The sequence below is a fragment of the Bufo bufo genome, chromosome 11 (genome assembly GCF_905171765.1).
Source record: "Bufo bufo chromosome 11, aBufBuf1.1, whole genome shotgun sequence".
Classification (NCBI taxonomy): Eukaryota; Metazoa; Chordata; class Amphibia; order Anura; family Bufonidae; genus Bufo; species Bufo bufo.
Genome location: NC_053399.1, coordinates 42,022,262 through 42,044,555, shown reverse-complemented (window position 1 = coordinate 42,044,555; position 22,294 = coordinate 42,022,262). Strand labels below are relative to the sequence as shown.

General features: G+C 42.3%; 1 protein-coding gene across 1 annotated transcript in view; it reads right to left on the bottom strand.

Moving 5' to 3' along the window:
• Positions 1-1,346: 1,346 nt before the first annotated feature.
• RAB15 (RAB15, member RAS oncogene family) overlaps positions 1,347-22,294 on the bottom strand; it is a 58,973-nt gene continuing 38,025 nt past the window's right edge. Inside the window, exons 6-7 of the mRNA XM_040411708.1 lie at positions 5,293-5,358; positions 1,347-2,094 (exon numbers count right to left, since the gene is read on the bottom strand). Coding sequence (XP_040267642.1) covers positions 1,939-2,094; positions 5,293-5,358 — 222 coding nt within the window. The 3' untranslated portion in view covers positions 1,347-1,938. The remainder of the gene's footprint in view (positions 2,095-5,292; positions 5,359-22,294) is intronic.

The window sequence follows — 22,294 nt, the reverse complement described above, 5'->3', positions numbered from 1 at the left end:
AAACTGCGCTTTAGAGGTGAGTCAGGGAGAAGACCTCTGTATTAGCTAGGGCCCAGTTGGGCAGGTGTTTATTTTGGTTTGTGTTTGTGCTGGTGCTGAAGTACCACAATAAAGCACCATTTGGACTTGAACCCCGTTGTCAGAGAAGTAGTCTCTGATTGCAACCCCTGTGAGAGAGTGATCCCTTACAATTGTTACACTTATGGGTAGCTACTGTCTGCAAAAACACTTCTGGAGGACAGAAAAGGTCACAAATACCTTTAAAATCCCAAAAATCTGAGTTCTGCAGTACTATTTATTTATGAATATTACTAGAGAAACATTTATGAATAATTTTATCGCTTAGGCCTCATTTTCATTTGAATATTTGGTGGAGAACGAGCTAGTACCTGTGATCTGCAAGAGTCTTTCTAATGTAATAAAAGGGCATTCATGAATTGGGATTAAATATAAAGAGGGTTTGCAACAGCTCACCATTTCAAAGCCAGCAACTATAATGTGGAAAATGCTTCAAATTTTATCATTGCCTAATGAATCACATTATGTACAGTTTTCATTGCAACTTGCCCAAATACAGATAGAAAAAGTGTTTCAAATGTTAAATATAAATAATTTAAGCTTACATTTTGGTGCTTTATTGTCTATGTATTTAAGGGGTATCCTAAAGATAGGCCATATGTGCGTGATCTGTGGGGGTCCATCACCCTTCAACCCCAGGGATCATCAGACTGAAGGGGCTGCAGTGACTCCTTCATTGTATATCCAGACACAGAGGCTCATCCTCAGATGTGTATGTGCCTGGTATTGAAGCTAAGCTCCATTCACTGTGACCCTTTCATACTGCTGATTGATGGAGGTCCTAGGGTTGGGCTCCCACCAGCCACACATTGATGGCCTGTCCTGAGAATAGTCCATCAATGAGTTTTCCCTGGAAAACCATTTTAAAGAGGATTTTCATCAAAGGAATACACCTACAGCTGTCCTCTCCGGCAGGCTGTTCCAGCATAAATTCCCAGGAATGGATTGAATAAAAACCACTGTGTCCAGCAGTTTTTGTCCGACCGATTCCCTGCATATTTCCCAGGTAGCGGCCGGATCTCTTGCGGACCCTATTATAGTCTGACGGGCAGTTGGCAGTAACCGGAAATGCCGGATCTGGTATTGAACAGCCTGCTGGAGAAGACAGCCACAGATGTAAAACTAGCCTTACAGAAATGTTAACATATTTTATTATTTGTGGTGGCCAGGAAGTGCAGTCATATTAGTCATCGCTAGGGATGAGCAAACTTCTGTTTTACAAGTTGTTTTTTTGCAGCCCATAGACTTCTATTATGACGGAATGCAAGACGGAATGTGTCTTAAAGGCATTCCATTATGTATTCTGTCATAGAATTCTGTTATGGCCCATGGTAACGGAATCTATATCGGAATTGTAATAAAACCCGAACTCAAACTTGTAAAACATACGTTCACTTTGAATTAGCTTCACAGCCACAGACATTAATTTTACACTTTCTTATTCATTAAATTTGCAGATCACGTTTTGCCTAAGACAAGCAAAATTGATGACTGTTTCAAAATATGAGTATTTTTAGGTTTTGGGTCTAAAGCTTTTGGAGATTTCTAGAATAATAGCCTAGGGTTATTACATACATAGTTGCCAACGGCATCAACTTTTTATTTAGTATCCCTGTAAATTTCAAGAAGATGTTGTCAACTATGCATCTAGTTCCCAAACCAGATAACGTGAGATTATTTTTTTTCTCGTTACCTTTTCCAAAAAAAATAAAAAATCTAGCAAAAACTGGGGCCTTCCACATTAATAGCTTTGACGTCTGCCAACACCCACAGCGCTTTGAGAATAGAACATGTCAAATGTTCCTTTTCCCGTTGAATCTTCCACCCATACTGTATAGCTCTGTTTCTAGTAGGGAAACTCTAGCACCAACAGGACTTTGAATTTGCTGTTCCATCAGTTTTGCAGCCATCTTCTTCAAGCTCAGCTAGATTCAGTCCATCGTTGGACGCAATACGTAAGACATCTAATTCTTTCTTATGAGCCATCAGGACCAGCTCTGTCAGTCGAGTGAAGGACTAAAGCACACGAAACAGTGAGAAAAAATAATTAGACAATAGCCCGAACCTGCAACATAACAGTTAAGGGCCCTTTACATGGGCTAAGAATCCTAAAGATAAAAGCTAAAGAGCGTTCATAGGAATGCTCTTATCGATTATCTGGTGGTGTAAATGTACCACTGATTACCTTATGAACCAGCGTTTCGCTCGTTTATCGGGTAATCCGATAGTTAATGCACACACAAAAATTGTCGTTTGCTGGCAGCAGATCATGCTATGTAAATACGATCTGCTGCGGGCAAACAACGAGTCAGTATGGGGAAGAGCGATGGCATTAGCGATCGCTCCTCCCCGTGCTCTAGAGGAGAACTGCAGCAGTCAGGAAGGAATACTTCTTTCTTGACAATCTGCTGCTCTGTCATCACATGTAAAGGGCCCTTTAGAGACTGCCAGACAACGGTTCCTTGGGTCCACTGAAAATATTCTGGCGGCCCAGCATACAATTATATAGAATACATGCATGTCCATTTTTCATTGCATCATAAACTTTGTGGGTCATTTTTTAAGCTTAATAAACCCCTGTGCAGGTGATGGATTGCCAAAGTTAGGGTCCATTCACACGTCCGCAAAATGGGTCCGCATCCGTTCCGCAATTTTGCGGAACAGGTGCAGACCCATTCATTTTCAAAGGGGCCGGAATGTGCTGTCCGCATCCGCATTTTCAGATCCGCACTTCCGCATCCATGCTTCCGTTTCCGCAAAAAAATAGAACATGTCCTATTCTTGTCCGCAATTGCGGGCAAGATAAGGCATTTTCTATTATAGGGCCGGCGATGTGCGGTCCACAAATTGCGGAATGCACATTGCCAGTGTCTGTGTTTTGCGGATCCGCAGAACACTTACGGAAGTGTGAATGGACCCTTATGTAGAGGCACTGGCCTCTACATAACTTCAGTGCATGCAGCACAGTTTCTAAATGTAAGAGAGCTTCCTTGCTGTCTTATATTTATTCAGCGCCTAAAACAGATATAGAAAATGATCATTGAGACGGGCCTGCCGGCCCATCCCCTTCCCCGCCATGCCCACTTTTTTAGACCTGTTGTGAGCGGAGAAAAGTCACAGATTACGATGCAACTAACAGTTGTGCTGCAATCTGCACGTGAGATACGACTAATATAGGCCTATTTCAGGTTAATAAATGACCCCCCTTGCGTTTTATGTTGGGTTTTTTTCCATTGCACACGCAGAGGACATAACATGGATGAGGTCTAATAGACCCTAGTGGCAAGTCCAATTGGCTTGTCTTCTACTGGACCTTTGGGGCCCTTCATTGTGTTAGGATCAACTTGGCCTAAACACCTACAAGTTAAGCTACCTTATCTATGTAATAGTTAACTGCATATTTAAAAAGGCCCACGTAGAATATTTTTGGAAACAATTTCTTCAGCTGTGGTGAATTCCGGCACCCTAAATTCTGTACTTTGTCTTTTCTACCATAAGGATACCTGCACACAGGCATGGGGGAATGTGCAGAAGATCCGCACTAATTTCTATGTGGATTTCTTTGCATTTCTGCACCCAAACCGCACCAAAAACTGCAATTTCTAATGGCATTTTTCGTGCAGATTTGAGGCAAATCATTTGAAAAGGGAAAATATTCTCAGCTAAAACTGCAAGCATAATTAACATGCAGATTTCAGAGTCAAAAAATTGTCTATGCTGTGGTTTGGAAATAGAGGTACTCTAGAATAGATTGGGGCAGATTTACTAATCCAATAGATGGTGTAAAGTTAGGTTGCCTAGACCTACACCAGATTTATCACAAGGGCTAGGGCTGAATGATAAATCTGGTATAGTGTGGGGTTTCGCTCTGCTAGACAGGATTAGCGTACGCAGTATAGAGGCAAGAATAAGTTCTTTGGATCAAACAGTTCAGTGTTTTACTCACACTTTAGGCAAGTGACAAAACAAGCAGTCATAATCAAACAAAAAGTCCCCTTGCGGTGGTGGTAATTCACACCATGCGGCAATTCTGCCTCAAAGAGTCCTTGACCATAGCAGCACCAACCTGTTTTCACGCCAAACAGGTAGCAAGCCTTCATCCAGACACAAGGCTCTCAGATCCAAAACAGAGAGACCTCGCTTCTGAGGCCAGCTGCCTCTTTAAGGACAGCCGGGTGCTGCCAAAACCCAGCCCGGCACTTAAAATCTGGTCCGGTATTTGACCTCACCTGGCTGTAAATCAGCCCAGCAGCACATGCTGGGAGGAAAATACCTGTTTTCCCAGACAAAACCTCTCTCTGTGTCACAATACACAGACACTTTCCTCTAACTCTATACCAACTATTGGTTGGCTTACTTTGAGACAAAGTTTTCCCCCAGAATTGTGGTGCAATTTTGGCACAAAACAGCATATATTAGGCAATGTCCCGTCCCACTAAGCCCTGTAGCCTCTTCAAGCAAGTTTAAAGAACTTGTAGAAACCCAAGTTGAGCCAATTTGTGCCACTTTTAGACAGTCTGGGCAAAGGCACATTAGTAAATCTTTGCACTGATGGATCTGAAATTCCTGCAGCCTGACAGGTTAGTGTTAGAATGGTCTTGCAGCTAAAAAAAGGCTTTCCAATAATAAAATTAAAAGGAGTTTTCTGAGATCTTTTAACTGATGAACTATCCTCTGAATAGGTCATTAGTATCTGATCAATGGGGGTTCGACATCCGGGGACCCTACAGATCAGCTGTTTGAGAAGACACCGGCGCTTGCAGTAGCGCCACAGCCTTCTCCAGCTTTGCCTAGGCCATGTGACATCACGTTCTTCAGTTACATGGTCTAGGCACAACTCAGCCCAATTGAAATGAATGGCAAAGCTTTCATACCTTGATGAGCTGAAAGAAGGCCACAGCACTAGTTCGAGTGCTAGTACCTTCCCAAACAGCTGATCGGTGGGGTCCCATGTGTCGGGCCCCCACTAATCAGATACTGATCACCTATCCAGAGCATAGGTCATTAGTTTAAACAAATCTTGGAAAACTCCTTTTAATAAGGGGATTGTTGTGCTTTGCTCCATATGAATCAGAGCTGGCTTTAAGTTGCATTACGCAAAATTATTTATCACTTTAGCTGAATGAATGAAGGAATCATCAAGGTGAACTATGGTATATTTCAACAATGATGGGCATTAAATCCTCTTATGCATCCGAATGCCAACTTTCCTACCTCTTTTATATTATAGTTGGTGCAGGCACTTGTTTCGTAGAAGTCCATGCCATATTCTTCTGCAAGCTACAACGGAAAAATTATTTTGTTAGCATTTTTCTTTTAGAAATATCAGTTTGAAGAAAAGAAATCCAAATGTAATTTGTTATGCAGCACTCTTTAAAACCCCATCAATGGTCTCTTTTTAATCCCAATAAACCAAGTCTTTTGATCAGTTCAGGAGGGGTACTTTTAAGAGATCAGAGCAGGAATAAAAAAAACATTACTAATACAAAATCTAAGGTTGTGGTTGTGCCTGCTCTTAGAATAATAACTTTGTACTTGAAGCACAGTGTCTGAAACCTCCACTGCTATAGGTACTTCGAGTAGGTTGTCCTCATCTCCTTGGCTCTGGCCAATGAGAACCTAAATATGGCTTCCAACTAAGGCTAGTTTCCCACCTGCTGTAAGATCTCCATCAGGCTGTTCCGGCAGAGTTAACCACTGTACTCACCTCTGGAGCCCACTGACTATAATGAGATCTAGTGGGGATCCATACAGTTTCGGGTGGACAAAAGCTGGTGTATGCACTGTTTTTGTCTGTCCGGAAACTGTCCGAATCCCTATCGGATCACACTACAGGCAAAGGGCTCTTGGTGTGTATGGCCCTATCTGGCTATGCTGAATAAAGTGAACTCCAGTAGGTTGTTCCTCTGCCAGAACAGCCTGCTGGATACCTCACCACAGATGTGCAAGTAGCCTTACACAGGTACTATGTTGAAAGTGAATAAGAAAAACAACCTTCTGGCTGACAAAGCATTAATGAGCTTGTCCAGCCAATAACTTTTTTTTTTTCAAGTCCCAGAGTAGCAAAAAGAAACAAAAATGATCATAGTCAGTTCCCTAGCCGCTCCCCTTCTGATGTTCCCTCAGGTCTCCACTAGTCATTTGCTTCCTGATGCCACTTGACACTCTTATGCCCACTTATCTAGTGATTGGAAGAGTGAGCATGTCTTGAGGGTCAAGAGGGACCAGAAAGCATAGCCCGGCTGGGAACCTGGGGGGACATCAGAATAGGACTGGCCTGTGATCAGAGTTGATGAATGATGGTGAAACGCAAAGGTCAATGCCATTTTTTAGGTTATGTAATGTGTTGGACTAGTTTTCTCCATCAGTACTTATATTAGTGTTTATCAGACACAGGTTTCACTCACGCTTTAGAATCACTGAATTACATGCAGATAATGTAACTCTATGCTGAATAGAATAAAACTTTGATGTTTGACCGTTCCTGGTAAAAGTCGGGGTATTTATATAATGCTGACCCTGTCTCTAATATATTTAAATGGATGAAATACCCGAGCCCCTGCAGATATAGAAAGCAATTTCAACAATAAAATATATAATTCCCTCGGTGCTCATAATAACCCATCCATCATCGAAACCGTACACCACAAACTAATAAACCAGAATTTGTGATGGCAGCCATGAATTCACATCAGTAAGGCCTCTTTCAGGCGGGCGAGTTTTCCACGCAGGTGCGATGCGTGAGGTGAACGCATTGCACCCGCACTGAATCCAGACCCATTCATTTCTATGGGGCTGTGCACATGAGCGGTGATTTTCACGCATCACTTATGCCTTGCGTGAAAATTGCAGCATGCTCTATATGGTGCGTTTATCACGCAACGCAGGCCCCATAGAAGTGAATGGGGCTGCGTGAAAATTGCAAGCATCCGCAAGCAAGTGCGGATGCGGTGCGATTTTCACGCACGGTTGCTAGGAGACGATCGGGATGGAGACCCGATCATTATTATTTTCCCTTATAACATGGTTATAAGGGAAAATAATAGCATTCTTAATACAGAATGCATTGTACAATAGGGCTGGAGGGGTTAAAAAATAATAATAATAATTTAACTCACCTTAATCCACTTGCTCGCGCAGCCGGCATCTCTTCTGTCTTCTTGTTTGCTGTGTACAGGAAAAGGACCTGTGGTGACGTCACTTCGGTCATCACATGGTCCATCACATGATCCATCACCATGGTAAAAGATCATGTGATGGACCATGTGATGACCGGAGTGACGTCACCACAGGCCCTTTTCCTGTACACAGCAAACAAGAAGACAGAAGAGATGCCGGCTGCGCGAGCAAGTGGATTAAGGTGAGTTAAGTTATATATTTTTTTTTAACCCCTCCAGCCCTAGTTTACTATGCATTCTGTATTAAGAATGCTATTATTTTCCCTTATAACCATGTTATAAGGAAAAATAATACAATCTACACAACACCTAACCCAAACCCGAACTTCTGTGAAGAAGTTCGGGTTTGGGTACCAAACATGCCGATTTGTCTCACGCGCGTGCAAAACGCATTACAATGCTTTGCACTCGCGCGGAAAAATCGTGCATGTTCCCGCAACGCACCCACACCTTTTCCCGCAATGCCCGTGTGAAACCAGTCTAAGGCCTTTTTTTCTTTTCTTTTACTATTTATTATTAACCACATCCTGATTCATAAAATAAATCGGATCGCATAGCCTTAAAGAGCACCTGTCAGCAGGATGCACTCTATTAAAGCAGCCTGCAGGTATAGTGCATGGTAGGGTTGATCCTGCTGAAAAACGTTTATTCTTTATGCAAATGAGGGCTTTCGTGCACTGAGGGGCTAGACCCTAATGCTTCTTTCACACAAGCAAGTTTTCCTTCAGGGTGTGATGCGTAAAGCAAACACACAGCATCCGGACTGAATCCCATTTTAAGTCAACTTTCACGCATCATTTCTGCGTTCAGTAAAAATCGCAGCATGTTCTATATTCTGCGTTTTTCATGCAGCACTGGTTCCATAGAAGTGAATGGGGCTTCAGTGAAAAACGGAAGGCATCTGGATATAATGCGTTTTTTACTGATGGTTGCTAGGAGATGTAGATTATTTTTTTTATATGTGTGAAAAATGCATCAAAGATTGCACCCGTTTGGAAATAACTAAACCGCTAAACCCAATCGCAGACAAAAATTGCGAGCAAAACCATTAGTTTTTTCCTAAACAGACCCTGAGAGAATCCGTCAAGCTCATGTACATCATCCTTGTGCTCATGCACACGAAAGTATTTTCTTTCAGTGTCCGTTTCCATTTTTTTGCGGACCAAATGCGGAACCATTCATTTCAATGGTTCTGTAAAAAAAATATATATATATTACTCCGTGTGCATTCCGTTTCCGTATGTCTGTTTGTACATTTTTGAAAAAAAAACATGGAACATGTCCTATTATTGTCCGCATTACGGACAAGGATAGGACTGTTCTATTAGGGCCCAGCTGTTCTGTTCGGCAAAATACGGAATGCACACAGACATCATCCGTATTTTTTGCAGATCCGTTTTTTGTGGACATGAAACTACATACGGTCGTGTGCATGAGCCCTAATGCTGAGAGCTTTGTTCATAGGATGCAGAGCGCTAATACCCGTGCTCAACCACTAGAGGGAGCTTAGACTCTACTGTAGCTGCCTATCAGGGTTGCCAACCTCCATATATTTCTGGACTGTCTGTAATTTTAAAAAATAAAGTTTTTCAAGGCTTTTAATATAAAATATTGATGTAGTGTGATTTTTTTTTTTTTACGCTGGTGAAGCTTGTACTTGTAATTTTACAGTCCACATAACTACAAATGTCTTCATATTAGAGAGCTTTCAGCTTTAGGGTCCATTCACACGTCCGTTTTTTCTTTCCTGATCTGTTCCGTTTTTTGCGGAACAGATCTGGACCAGATCTGGACCCATTCATTTTCAATGGGTCCTGGAAAAAATCGGACAGCACAATGTGTGCTGTCCGTTTCCGTTGTTCCGTTCCGCATGTCCGTTTAAATATAAAACATGTCCTATTCTTTTCCGCAAAATTCGGATCCTGGTACAATACAAAGTCAATGGATCCGCAAAAAACGGAAGACATTTGGATGTCATTACGTATGTCATCCGTTTTATGCGGATTCCGTTCCTGGAAATTACATTTAAATTTTTTATTTATTTTTTTCAAAGAAATCCAAACAACTTTATTTGTTTATTGAAATTTATACATGTTTCGGATCCGCAAAAAACGGATGACATATGGATGACATACGGAAACATTTTCAGGAACAACGGATCCGCAAAAAACGGACCGAAAATCGGGATATAGAAAAATACTGACGTGTGAATGTAGCCTAATTCTGCTTTTTCTATGTGTCTTGAAAAAAAATTGTCTGTCTGTGATTTTTTTAATAACCTGTTCAGAAACAATTAACAAATCAGGTTGGCAACTCTTGCTCAAAAGTAGAAGAAACATATGCAGCAAAGTAATGAGCACAGAATTATGAACCAAAAAGCAAAATGGTGCTAAAAAGAATTGCTTACAGTCATGCCCTGAAACAGTCCAGTCCGAGACATGTCAGTCCACAGAAGTAACTAAGATTACTAAAGAAATAAACCTAGTTGTATTATATGTGCACATAGTCATGCATTATCAGCTGATACATTGTAGCAGAGCTGTGTGACCAGCTGGTGGTGCATTACTAACTGATAACGCCAATGTTTGCAATGTGAACCTTGGTTAAATACATTCTTATACGATACAATAGTCTTCTCACATTGTACATTTACAATACTGAAACATTTAGAAAAAAAAACTGTTAAATTGTACTGTATATGTTATAGTTAAGATCCGAGAAAAATTCATTCCCCCCTTCTCGAAATTATACCAACTAAAGTTAGACAATGCTCGAGCATCGCCTCCAACAGCCGGAAGGAGCTGTTTGCACAAGAAACACTGTTTAAATGTTTACTCCAAAATGTAATTTAGGGGTGGGAAGTCCCTTATCTGTCAAGGATATTAGGATTGTTCATAGAAAAAGATAAGCAGGACATTTTTATTCTTTGTAGGCTTTTATCAGGTCCTTGTCTTGTATGCAGATCTATTTAATACACTGTCTACAGAAGAACTTAGTGCTTAAAGGCTGGATTACACTGGCCGATAATCGCTAACGAGCGTTCACACGAATGCTCGTTAGTAGTCATCTTGCAGTGTAATACTGCCGCTGATTGGCCGATTAACGAGCAAACGTTCATCAGGCAAATCGGATTTTTAATATGGATCTGCTGCCGGCAAACCACTATTACAATATGAGGACGAGCAATGGAATAGCAATCGCCCCTCCTCATCCAGCAGAGTAAATTGCTGCATGTAATAGCAGCAGTCTCCTCCGCTAGCTAGCTAGCGATTGACCCTCCTGACAATCGCTTGCTGATCTGCCTGTCCAATACAGGCTGTAGGCACCTTCACACAGGCTGACAATCGGGATAATTATCATGAAGGAGCGCTTCTAGGAACGTTATTTCAAAATAATTTCCCTATGTAAAGGTGCCGCTGCAAACGTTTGTTCATTAGGTGAAAGCATTGTTGATGCGGACACCAAAAACATAATTTCTGGGCAGCAGATTGTGCTGTGTAAACAGGGATCTGCTGCCTAGAAACAATAATTCTCTATGGGGACGAGAAATCACAGTGACTGCTCATCCCCATGCTGAGGAGCTCATTGCTGCATGTCAATTGCAGCTCTAATCTCCTCTGATGAGCAGTTAGTTATCAGGAATGAATGAGGCCTTTACACATTTAGAAGGCTGGCCATACACATTAACCGTATGTATTTTGCGGTCCGCAAAACACGGATCTGTAAAAAGTTCGGATGACGTCCATTTGTCAACCGTATTGCACCTTTTTTTTTTTTTGCGGATCCATTGTAACAATTTCTTTCCTTGTCCACAAAACGGACAAGAATAAGACATGTATCTTTTTTTGCGGGGTTATGGAACGGGCATACGGATGCGGACAGCGCGGAACGGACACGGAAACCAAATTTGTTCGTGTGCATGAGCGCTTAGATAGCTGTTGGATGAACACTTAGACCTCATGCACACAATCATATTTTTTTCTGCGTCCAATCTGCATTTTTTGCAGATTGGATGCAAACCCATTAATTTCAATGGGGCTGCAAAATAAATGCGGACAGCACACTGTCTGCTGTCCGCATCCGTATGTCTACATGACCATCCTGCAAAAAAATGGAACATGTCCTATTCTTGTCTGTTATGGGGACAAGAATAGGCTTTTAATAACGGGGCTTGTGGAAACTGCGGGATGTCCAGGCCAGTAACCTATTTTGTGGATCTGCGGTTTGCAGACTGCTAAATGCATATTGTCCCACGCATGAGGCCTTATTCAAATGACGGCTATCTATCTTGATCCCTCCATACACATGCCCACTTGGATCAGATAAGCGTACATATGTTCTGAGGTAGGAACGTATGTGCCATGGCAGGGGGTGGGAGGGTTCGGTGGCCCCCCATACGCTTTAGATGGTAAGCTGGTCCCACAGAAATTTGCATGTTTGGCTGACTTATCTAATGTGCATGACCAGTTTAACAGAGCAGCCCTCTCTTTTCCAAGACATGAAATATCTCTATATATTCTGCTATCTCAAGCACAAATAGATAACTTAGTAAAATACCATTTAACATGGCCAAATAATTATTTTTATTATGATAAACTAACCCCCCCCCCCCCCCATCCCAACAACTTCCAAAAAAGTTTTGATTATGTGTTGTGAAAAAAGTTAAATATCTATTTAAGAAAGTTGTGTAAATATTCATATCTGAAGCCGCCAGTTCCATAGTATATTTTGCATGGATATTTCATCTCTTTTTAACAGAATGAGTGACTCTGCCTAAGAATCCAAATGAAAAAACACACATGGATTTACATTGTGGACAATGTACACATGTATGGTAGACCTTTTCCCCAGACATCCACACTTTATGATTCTATCCTTTGGTTGACCATACACTAGAAAGCTCTCAGCTCAATGATTATGCTCCCTAACTCCCGCATAAGGGCTCATTCACACGACCGATGTTTTTTGCGGTCCCCAAATTGCGGATCCGCAAAAAACGGATGCTGCCCGCGTGCCTTTTGCAATGAACGGAACAGGGGGCCCATTATAGAGATGCCTATTCTTGTCCGCAAAATGGAAAAGAATAGGACAGGACTCATAATTTTTGCAGGGTCACGGAACAGAGCAACGGCTGCGGACAGCACACAGAGTGCTGTCCGCATATTTTGCGGACCCATTGAAATGAATGGTTCCGTATACGGACCGTATGCGGAACGCAAAATACGAATAGATTATACGAGTGTATTACTGTAGTGCAGCGGCGGCATGAAGAGCACGGCGTCATAGCAACCAATGACGCCGTGCGCTCCTGCTGTCAGCAGGAATCCAGGCCGTCATACCTTGGACCGCTCACGGCCGCAGAACACGGCCTGTGCATTCGGCCTTAGTCCTTGGTTTCTCTGGTGCTACTTATCTCACGGGAAACCAAAGCACCGGATTTGCAAAACATGGATACAGGCTGTGTGCGTTCCGCATTTAACGGAACATCCTGCCCTCTATAGAACTGTCCTAGGACATGAATAGGGGAGGCTATTTTTTTGCAGGGCTGCAGAACAACACGGTGTGCTATCTGCATCTTTTGTGGCCCTATTGAAGAGACTGGGTCCGCATCCGACCCACAAAAAATGTGCATGAGGTTAAGCATGGTGGTCACATATTCTGTTTCATTTGCTGGGAATTCAAGAATTAAATCCCGGTTTATGCATTTTTGCAGTCTATACCTTTTCATTTTAATCAGCATACTGTAGATATGGTGTTTTTGACAGCTAAACAAGGATATGGAGACTTTTATTTAAACAAAATGTAACGTTAATGAATATGAGTTTTAGAAATTCCCTTCCACACACTGTGGCATGTGACTTTCTTATTATTATTATTATTATTATTTCATGCTCTGGTTGTGGCTCCCTCCCATTAGCAACAGTAATTCTAATGCAGTGCCCTATAGAATTGTTGTGGATATGCTTAGGCTACATGCTCATCTGCCCAACAATACCCGAATCAACATATACTGGGCACTGCTGGCGCTTGACAGATCCCTTTCACTCTGATGGGGTCCAGCGTGAATACCAGCATTTTGCCTGATAAAATACTGTTGCATGCAGCGTATTTCGTCTTTTTGCCAGAATCTAGGATGGAGGCGGCTTCTGCTGCAGAGTGAACCTATGCTTAATGTTGTACCCAATAAAAAAAATGTTAAGTTGTCAGAGTAAACTATATAATTTTTTTGGGCTGATATTAAAGTCATGCATAAGATAGAAAAAACTAACACTGACAAATTAATACATACTTATCTGTAGTACATACATTTTCTCCATAGTTCATGGTCCACTGAAAATGTTGTTCAATGTTTGAACACTGCCTGTAAAATAAAATACAGGGTTAATATATATCTACGTTCACCAGACACTTCTTAGTGTTCAAAATATTGAATTCTCAGGAATGGAGTCTAGCAGGTAGTTGTAGGGCTGAAGTGGTTGTTGTCTGTACTGTACATATCCCGAGACAGGACAGCGTCACCACTGATTTAATAACAGATTTGCACTTAGAACATGTTTCAGAGATGTACAAGATGATTTTTCACCTCAATTTTCTTTTCTTTTATAGACATTTTTGTGATAACTAAATGCAAGGTTATTGTAATATTTATAATGATGATGATAAACTGCCTTTTCAGTTTCTCCCGTGCAGCTAGAGCTGGAGCTGAGCCCTCTTGTGACAGTCGGGCTCCCGCTCTAACGGCCCAGACTGGCAGGAGCGCCACTCCCGGTGGTTTAACCCTTAGATGCAACGGCATCTAAGTGGTTTCAGAGGGAAGTGGCTCCCCCTGTCAGGCATCACTGTGAATGAGATTGCAGGGTGCCAATTTCTTCATGCAGCAGCCGGCCCCCTGGTCTGCCCTTAGTGTATGTCCATCAGGATGGGCCAGAGGCTCAACCTGATAGTGTCTGTCAGTATCTTACTGACAGGGTAATACACTGCACTACATAAGCAGCACAGTGTATTATGTAAGCGATTCGAGGATCACAGGTCAAAGATCCCTTGTGGTACTAATAGTAAAAATAAGAATGAAAGTATTAATAAAATTAAAAAATCTCCATTTCTCATGTAATTTATCCTGCACTGTGAACTCTGTACTCTGAACTTTTGGCATCCGTGCGGCCGTTCTGCAGATGATAGAACATGTCCTATTCTTGTCCATTTTGCAGAGAAGAATAGCCATTTCTATAATAGGGACAGAGTCCCATTTGTGTCTTGCAACAATAAAAAACTGCCTGGTCTGAATGGTGCCTAAGTTGTCTTGACTGTAGGAATGTATGTATGTAGTGTGAATGTTCTTGGCTCTGCCTAATGGTTCAAAGGGACTCATAGAAAGCTCTGTCTGCCACCATACACTCATTCATACACAATCTGTAAGAAAAATAATGATGGTGGGAAAAGCCCATAGGACATGCGAGCCAAAGTATTCTATACAGATATACTTCCGATGGACAGAGGTATGTAAGGCAGCTAATGGAAATTCCACCAAATAGTGTGCAGAAGGAAAAAGTCCAGTGTATAAGTAAGGCTACTTTCACACTGGCGTTTTGGCTTTCCGTTTGTAAGATCCGGTCAGGACTCTCACAAATGGTCCAAAACTGATCAGTTTTGCCCTTAATGCATTCTGAATGGAAAAGGATCCTCTCCGAATGCATCCGTTTGGCTCCGTTCCACCTCTATTCCGCTTTGGAGGCGGACACCAAATTGCTGCTTGCAGCGTTTTGGTGTCCGTATGACGAAACTGAGCCAAACGGATGTAAGTCAATGAGGACAGATCCCTTTTCACTGACACAATCTGGCACAATAGAAAACCGTTTTGGCTACGTTAAAGATAATACAAACGGATCCATTCTGAACGGATGCATGCGGTTGTATTATCTAAAACATATGCGTTTGTGCAGATCCGCACCAAATGTGAGTGTGAAAGTAGCCTAACAGGACTAACAGTAAAAAACACAGCAGAACCTGTCCTTCAACTTGACTGTGTATATAGTAACAATGTCAAATTTTTCAATCCGTTTTGTCTTCAAAAACTGCATAAAAAACCCAAACATGTGGCAGCACCCTTACACACCATACTAAACCCTTCTTGCTTTATGACTGTAGCATTACTTTTGGTAGAGTATATGGGAAATGTAATGTAATAAATACTAAATTACCCCAAGAAAAATACACAGCAGCTGGAGGTTTAAAGGGGTTGTCTGACCCCCCAAAAAAAATTCAAGAGGGCTGGGAAAGTGTATAAAAGAAAGAAAAAAAAACATCCATTATCGAATGCCCCTCTCTTTCAGTGTCAAGGCTTTCTTCCTTTCTCCTTCTGTGCGAGGAATTGTAACATCCCATCCATCATCACAAGCACCACTGCAGCCATTCGTTGATCTATGTTTGATCAATCAATCTATGATGTGGTGAGTTTGGGTCATTAGACTTGCAGTGGGGCTGGGACACTCAGCTGTAATATTAGGTCAAAAATGTGCAATAATGCACCCATGTGAAAGTGTTCATACTCTTTATGCACTCAGACAGGTATACTGCAGAAGCCATACATAAAAAGTCAAGAACAGCATCTGATCCTGTCCTGCAAGATCAAGAAAATCTTTTCCTTAGGGGCAGGGGCATAGCTAAAGGATCATGGGCCCTGGTGCAAGAGTTCAGCTTGGGCCCCCCTTTCCTCAGTGCTTTGTGACCAAGGGCAGGAAAGCACATAGGCTTCGTGCTGCCTGAGGAAAAAATTGAAATGCCACCCCCCCCATGCCAAATTCTTGACCTAACCCCTTCCCTCCAGCCAGAGGTGTAACTTGACCAGCATGCACTTTCTATAATACTGGTGTCTTCTTATGTGGCACAAGGGTCTTTGGGCCACCTCAGGCTCCTGGGCTCGGTAGCGACTTCTACCTCTGCACCCCCTATAGCTACGCCCCTGCTTAGGGGTCTTTCATGCGAGCAAGTTTTCGGTCTGGATGTGATGCATGTAGTGAACGCATAGTATCTAGACTGAATCCTCCTGACCCGTTCATTTTAGTGGGTCTGTGCACATGAGCCTCGTTTTTTACTGATCATCTCTGCGTTCAGGAAAAAAATCGCAGCACGTTCCATATTGTGCATTCTTCAAGCAGCTCTGGCTCCATAGAAGTGAATGAAGATTGCGTGAAAAACGGAAGACATCCGGACTCTCCTTCCCCTGTACTATACAAGAAGTGACTGCAATGACTATTACTAAACAGGAACCTGACTATACTCCATCTAATCGTTTTCACCTTCTTGTCAACCCAGGCTTCCTGGAAAGATATCCATGGCCCACTGGACACCAGGAATGTAAGCATTAAAAATACCTCCTTCAGTATTACTATCCTTCTACATAAAGTATTCTTTACACATAGCCCTTATTATATTACTTTCTGTATTGCTGCTAATGAACGCTTTGTATTGCAGCTTTATCAGATTACGTGGAAAACGCCGACAGTCTTCCATATACCAATATTTGAATAAGACGAGAACTGCATAGTAAATGACTGTAAACCTCAAGCAGCATCTGCTATTCAGTAAACACAAGGCTTATCATATCTGACAATACCTGCTAGATGATCAAATAGAAGAAAACACTCCTGGGTCATAATGTTAATAGAAATGTTGAGAAACTATGAAAATCAATTGTCCATAGCTACTAATAAACTGACTTCATTTTCTATGGTCTCCCATACACAGCATAACACAGATCAGACATGGTGTAACATGAAGACCATCATGAAATTGGAGGCACAGGCAGACACAGTATGGTCCAACAGATTTTTTGGGGTGTTATTTGCACTACTTTTCATCATTATGCTGTTTAACTGGACAATCTACTGCCAAGTAGGCTTTGATGCAGAGAAATCGATAAATTGAGGCGTCTACTTATTGGTTGCAAATCTGTTATTAATATCCGGTTTACTCCTTCAGTACACCAAATCCTGGATTTTGTATTGTCTGGAGCAAACATTGGCTTCTATATGCCAGCAATGAGCACATATACATCCATTTCAAAGCACTGACTTTACATGGAGAATTTATATTTTGAACACCAAGATGCATCTCAGGTAGATATATATTGTTTGTTCCCTATTTTATTTTACAGACATGCTTCATAAGTGACAGAATTTCGGAATAATGGTACCACGAACACAAAAATATACTTCACATTTTTTATTTTTTTCCAGCAAAAATATAACTACAGGTGAAGCTTATTTTTGCTACAATGTTGCACAAATTATTTTATATATGAAAGCTACAATTCATGGCATTTATTTTATTTTGCAACTTACCTTAAATATGTCAAAATTTCTTTTCCATTCAGGTTGCTGAAATGCTTTAACTACCTATTGAAGGGAATTTGTTGGCAGTTTTGCCCATGCTAAGCTGTTGGCACCATTAGTTAGGAGCAGTACAAATATACCTTTTGTGGAGCTTTATTTATGAGGAGTAGTGTGAATATGAACTCATACTTTCTGCTCCGGCGAGTGGCCAGGAGGTGGAACTTCACTGTGAAGTGCTCTGATTTGCTTCATAGCCCCTCCCCTCTGATCTGAGTGACAGCTGAAGTAGTCTCCTGGTTGGCTGCACCAGCTGTCACTCAGAGGGGAGGAGCTGTAAGCAGCTCATTGCAGGGAGCACAGAGCAAGTCACAGGGAATCTCTGTCGTTGGGTAGATTCTGGCAGAATACAAGTTCATATTCACACTACTTCTGATGAGAAAAGCTCCACAAAAGGTATGTTTATGCTGCTTACCCAGTTCTAGTACTGTCATCTCACAAGTTTGGGACAGTGGCGAGCCCATTCTAGGGATTGGTGTGTGGAACCTACATCTATCAGAGATTATGTGGCATGTCTTGTGCACATGCCATAAATGTTTCCAATGGGAATACCACTTTCATTGTGAATGATATGCACCATTGCACCATAGAAGATAGGGCCCCCGTTATGTGCCCCATAGTGGATGTTATTCTGTTAAATCTTTCTATAAGAACCAGGTCAACCTTGGAAAGAGACCTTTTCAATTTTCTGATTGTATCAATGTTCCTTGAACAGGTAAGAACATACAATAATATGAAATGTTGGCACTTCTACTACATTTGGTCATATAAAGGAACATTTTTCTGAATTAAACCCAGAGGTAGCTTATCACATACTTCCTGCTTATCGGGAAGAATGTGATTTCCGCTCTTCTCCTGACAGTTATAAAAATGTGCAGTGAACTTACTACATATTTTATCCCCTTTGAGAGATGGGAGATTGTTGCCATGAGAACAGTATCCATTAATACGGGAATTTCAAGGCTACTCTTGAGGCATCACCACTAAACAGGTTAGCCTTTTTCTTACTTGAACTATGGTGGTTACTCTATTAGCTATTCCTTTAGAAGAACTGTAAAGTGCTTCAAACTTAGTGAAGGATTTATAGAGAATCTGTCATAATTACTTTCATTTGAGTAAAAAAAAAGTGGTGCAAGCCTTCAGAAATAGCCTAAACGCCATTTTATTTTTAATAGATTTACAACAGCAAACTGGTGTAAATAGATTGATAAATCTGCCTCATCTCCAGGGGTGGATTGGCCATAGACACTACTGGGAAATTTCCCAGTGGGCCAATGCCCAGAGGGCCTCCCGAGCCCTCCTCTTGGCTGCAAGTCAGGTACATAACCAGCATTATGCCTTATTCACACGTCAGTGATTTGGTCAGTGATTTCCATCAGTGATTGTAAGCCAAAACCAGGATTGGAGCAATTACAGACAACAGGTATAAAGGACAGATCTGCACCTGTTATGTGTCTAGAGCTGTACCTGGTTTTGGCTCAGAATTACTGATGGAAATCGCTGACCAAACACCCCTGGGTGTCAGGCTGTCAGCTACACAGGGGGTGCTGCCATGCCATGCCTGCCGGCACTCCAGGCAGCGTACTGTGAGAGCTGTGATTCTCTAGGACCTTAGATGACATCATCACCATGTGACCAGTAACCTAGCAATATTACTGGTCACATGGCTATGAGGTCATCAAGGTCCTACCAGGAGTGTTGTGACAGAAGTTTGCCTTAACTGTGGAGCTTTTTTTGTGAAGATTACATCAGAAAAAGGTGACAGGGGCTGTTATGCTAATATACTGTAAATTACTGTACTGTGGGGGCCTGTATACTGTGCGGTGCTGTATACTGTGGGGGCCTGTGTACTGTGGGGGGTGTATAGTGTGGGAGGCCTGTATAGTGTGGGGGGCCTGTATAGTGTGGGGGGCCTGTATAGTGTGGGGGGCCTGTATAGTGTGGGGGGCTGTATACTGTATATTGTGGAGTGCTATACTGCTGTACTGTATACTGTGGGGGGCTGTATACTGTATATTATAGAGTGCTATACTACTGTACTGTATACTGTGGGGGGCTGTATACTGTATATTGGGGAGTGCTATACTGCTGTACTGTATACTGTGGGGGGCTGTATACTGTGGGTGCTGTATATTGTGGAGTTCTATACTGCTGTACTGTATAGTGTGGGGGGCTGTATAGTGTGGGGTGCTGTATCGTGTATAGTTTGGGGTGCTGTATACGGTGAGGTGCTATACTGCTCTACTGTATACTGTGAGGTGTTGTATACTGTGGGCTGCTATACTGCTCTACTATATACTGTGGGGTACTGTATAGTGTGAGGTGCTATACTGCATACTGTGTGGTGCTGTATACTATAGGGTACTATACTGCATACTGTGGGTTGCTGTATACTATAGGGTGCTATACTACATACTGTGGTGTGCTGGGGTGCACTGTAACACTAGTGTGAGCCGAGCCCCGGTCTCCTTCCTGCAGAGCGGTGCCCACTTCCAGCCTGAGCCCAGCTGCCCAGAGCACTGATCCTGAGCCGCTGGAGTCTTCAGAACTGGAAGTATTTACAGTTATTCACTGTACTCTACCAGGTGTGTGGATTTTTTGTGTGTGTGTTGTGGTGGAGGCTGTGATTGCATGCTAGGGTGTGGGAAGGCGGGATCCAGGGGGCCCAAGTAAATTTTTGCCCAGGGTCCAATTAATATTAAAGACGGCTCTGGTCTCAGGTGTCCTTCTAAGTATATTGCCTTCTCAGTACGATGATACAGTTTTATTCTGTGGCATGTGAGGCAATATTCTTTTGTGCTGCACTGCGGTATTTTGTTCTGCACTACTTCTGTTGTCCCTGCCTATGTGCCGATATTGCCCATGCCTACTTGCGTTGCCCAGTCATGTGTCAGTTCGGACCCACCTACAACATGCAGCTACTTTTAGGTTTTTTAGAAGGCAACTTTAAGTTCCCTATCGGCGCCTGCTCACCTCCTTAAAATGAACTTTAGGAATACAGTGAGTGTATGAATGCTATCCTCCCATGTCTCTAGCCTCCCGAGTCTCATGTGGAGTTCGAAACATGACTGTCCTGACATCTCTATCCAGGGGAAATATGAATCAGAAACTGAATTTTTAGCTGTCCATTCCATTCTCCAGGAGATTAGCAGCAATGTGGGCATCTGGAATCTCCCCACCTTGATAGAAATAATGGGGCAGATTTACTGAAAGTTTTGTACTTTGCACTGTTTAAGACTACGAATCACATTCTTAAAAGGGGTTGTCTCACTTCAGCAAGTGGCATTTATCATGTAGAGAAAGTTAATACACGACAGTTACTAATGTATTGTTATTACCCATATTTATTACTTTGCTGGCTAAACTCATTTTTCCATCACATTATGCACTTCTCGTTTCCATGAGTTATGACCACCCTGCAATCCAGCACCGATGGCCGTGCTTGCACACTATAGGAAAAACTGTCAGCCTCTCTGGTGGCTGTGACTATAGGCCAGTGCTTTTTCCTATAGTGTGCAAGCACGGCCACTAATGCTGGATTGAAGGGTGGTCATAACCATGGAAACGAGCAGTGTATAATGTGATGGAAAAATTAGTCTAGCCAGCAAAGGAAGCAATATGGATATTAATAATACATTACTAAGTAGCTTATATTAACTTTGTCTACCTGATAAATGCCACTTGCTGAAGTGAGATGTTAGACAAATTTACTATTCAGGCGCATGGACCTATGTACTGTATTTTTCGCCCCATAAGACGTGTTTTATGGGGAGAATACTAATATGCGCTTCCATTGGAAGAGCTCATTAGTACCGGAGGACCAGAAAGCTGTGAAGGCTCTGTACTCACCGCTTTCTGGTCCTCGGCTGTCGGCTGTGAAGGCTGCGCACAGCGTGAGGGCGCTCTGTGACCTCACGCTGTGTGCATCAGTTCACAGCACAGCCGACAGCAGGAGGAAGAAGATCGCGGGCGGTGAGGAGCGGCGGCGTCTGGGAGCAGGAGAGGTAAGTGTTTTTTTTGTTTTGTGTTCTGTGACTGAAGAGAGGCATGGGGGCTGAAATATGGGAAAACATGGCAATGGAGGCTGATATAATGGCTGAAATATGGCAAACATGGCAATGGAGGCTGATATAGGGGCTTAAATATGGCCATGGGGGCTGGTATAAGAGCTAAAATATGGCAATGGGGGATGAAATATGGCAATGGGGGCTGATGAGAGGCATGGGGCTCTTATCTGAGGTCTGATTATGGGTCATTCAAATTGGGGTCTGAGTTGTCTGATTGTGAGTCTAATCTGAGGTTTTATTGGGGTCTTATTAACATTGGGGGTCTGATTGAGGCTGTCATCTGAGGTCTGATTAACATTGGGGGTCTGACTGGTGGTCTGACCTGAGGTCTAATGAAAAATATTTTTTTTCTTATTGTCCTCCTCTAAAACCTATGTGCGTCTTATGGGCCGGTACGTCTTATAGGTTGAAAAATATGGTAAATTTGGAGTATTGTCAATTCTGCATCAGATTTACTGTATGCTGGTATTTTGTCCGTGCGCCAAAAAATTTGTCCATGAGCCAACAAAACTAGTGTAGTCTAAGTTTATACCACTTATAATTTGGTGTAGTTTTACTCCAAAAATGCTTCAAAATGTTGGTG